The sequence below is a fragment of the Sinocyclocheilus anshuiensis genome, unplaced genomic scaffold (genome assembly GCF_001515605.1).
Source record: "Sinocyclocheilus anshuiensis isolate Anshui unplaced genomic scaffold, SAMN03320099.WGS_v1.1 C32793209, whole genome shotgun sequence".
Lineage (NCBI taxonomy): Eukaryota > Metazoa > Chordata > Actinopteri > Cypriniformes > Cyprinidae > Sinocyclocheilus > Sinocyclocheilus anshuiensis.
Window position 1 is genome coordinate 1 of NW_015620081.1, and position 1,473 is coordinate 1,473.

Consider the following 1,473-nt stretch of genomic DNA (forward strand, 5'->3'; position numbering starts at 1 on the left):
CCAATCCAGTGTATTGAGATCAGTGTCTGGCTTCACATTTAAAATCAGCCTGAGAGAGAGCGAGAGAAGCAGGCGACGATAAACAGACGATTTCAACACCAACATCCGCTCATGAGCACAAACTACACAGGTGTCCCTCTCTCAAGATGAATCTGCATGGATCTCGGAGCATTTCACAGTCTTGCATAGTATCTCTGATTGCGGGGGACTCTGATGGCAGACAGACGGACAAACGTGACGAGTAAATCGAGGCTGTCGAGGTGGATGAGGCTATTTGAAGGTTGACTTCAGCTCTTTGAAAGCGGCTTGTCTTTGTTTCCTCTCCTCCGCCTGACGCTTCTTCTCTTCCTGCTCCTGACGGATTTCTGCCTCAAACCGGTTTGATTCGTTAATGGCCTGCACCTGTCAGAGACAAATATACATTTTTAGGTAATCCTAAATTGAATTTCCTTATCAGAGGCATTCAATACAACCTATCTAGGCAGGAAATTACAGTTATAGAGCTGTCATAGACTAAGAGGGGTTTACAAATATGAATGAATGAATATGCTGATGGTTAAAACTGAGGATTTATTTCACTTATGGGTGGAAACAAAAGTATTAAATGTCATGATTCTTTACCTTTGCCTCAAAGAATGTTTTGGCTCCCTTCACTCCCTCAGTTGACACGTCAATCTCTGACAAACGTGCCAAGACATGAAGCCCGCTGTCCTCTGCCAGCTCTCCTGCTGCTGCTTTTCTGAAGATAAGAAGAAACTAGAGAGAAAAAGAGGAAAGAAGGTGATTAATGGGGGAATATAAGTAGTTTCCTGCTCTTCATCATGTACTTCGTTGCTGTGAAATACAGCCAAATCTGCAAACAAATTGTTTCATGTTTTGACATACTGACGCATTTACCTCTCTAAAGCTGAGTTTGCCATCAAAGTCCTCATCTACTTCTTTGATCATGTTCTTCAGGCCCAGGTGAGTCTGAGGTGCTCCGAGTTTCTCCATCATCAGCTTCAGCTCCATCAGATCGATGAAGTTGTCTTTCTCTAAATCATACCTGCACACACACAAGCAACCAAGTTATTAAAGCATAAATATCATGTAAAACAGGACTTCTTTTGAAATAAATGTTCCTGAAAACACAAGGAACAGCCATCTCATCACTGGTGATAATGCTGTAATGTCTCCGGTGATCAACAGAGGGCAGTGCAGATAAATAACTGGGCCCTCACTAGCAGGAATACCTTATCAGGACTATTGGAACATCTTTCACTTATCTTACCAACTGTTCATATATTTTCAGCTTATTTCAATTTAAAGATAATTTAAATAAATAAAAGGTTAAAAAAAGCCATTCTTGTAAAAGTGTTACCAGTGAGAACTCAACATCAAATCATTAAAAAGACTTTAATCTGGGAAGACACTAAATATAATTTTATTTAAATGAAAACTCCTGTGAAGTGCAGATGTACAGCCAAAAAAAAA

The 1,473-nt window shown here is 40.2% G+C and overlaps 1 protein-coding gene across 1 annotated transcript; it reads right to left on the reverse strand.

The window, feature by feature from the left end:
• Positions 1–6: 6 nt before the first annotated feature.
• Positions 7–1,045, reverse strand: LOC107683000 (EF-hand domain-containing protein D2-like; the record flags this gene model as incomplete). Its single annotated transcript, XM_016479090.1, has 3 exons — positions 7–402; positions 622–756; positions 898–1,045. Coding segments are annotated over 3 exons (415 nt in total), but the record flags the coding sequence as incomplete, so codon positions are not given.
• Positions 1,046–1,473: the final 428 nt, after the last annotated feature.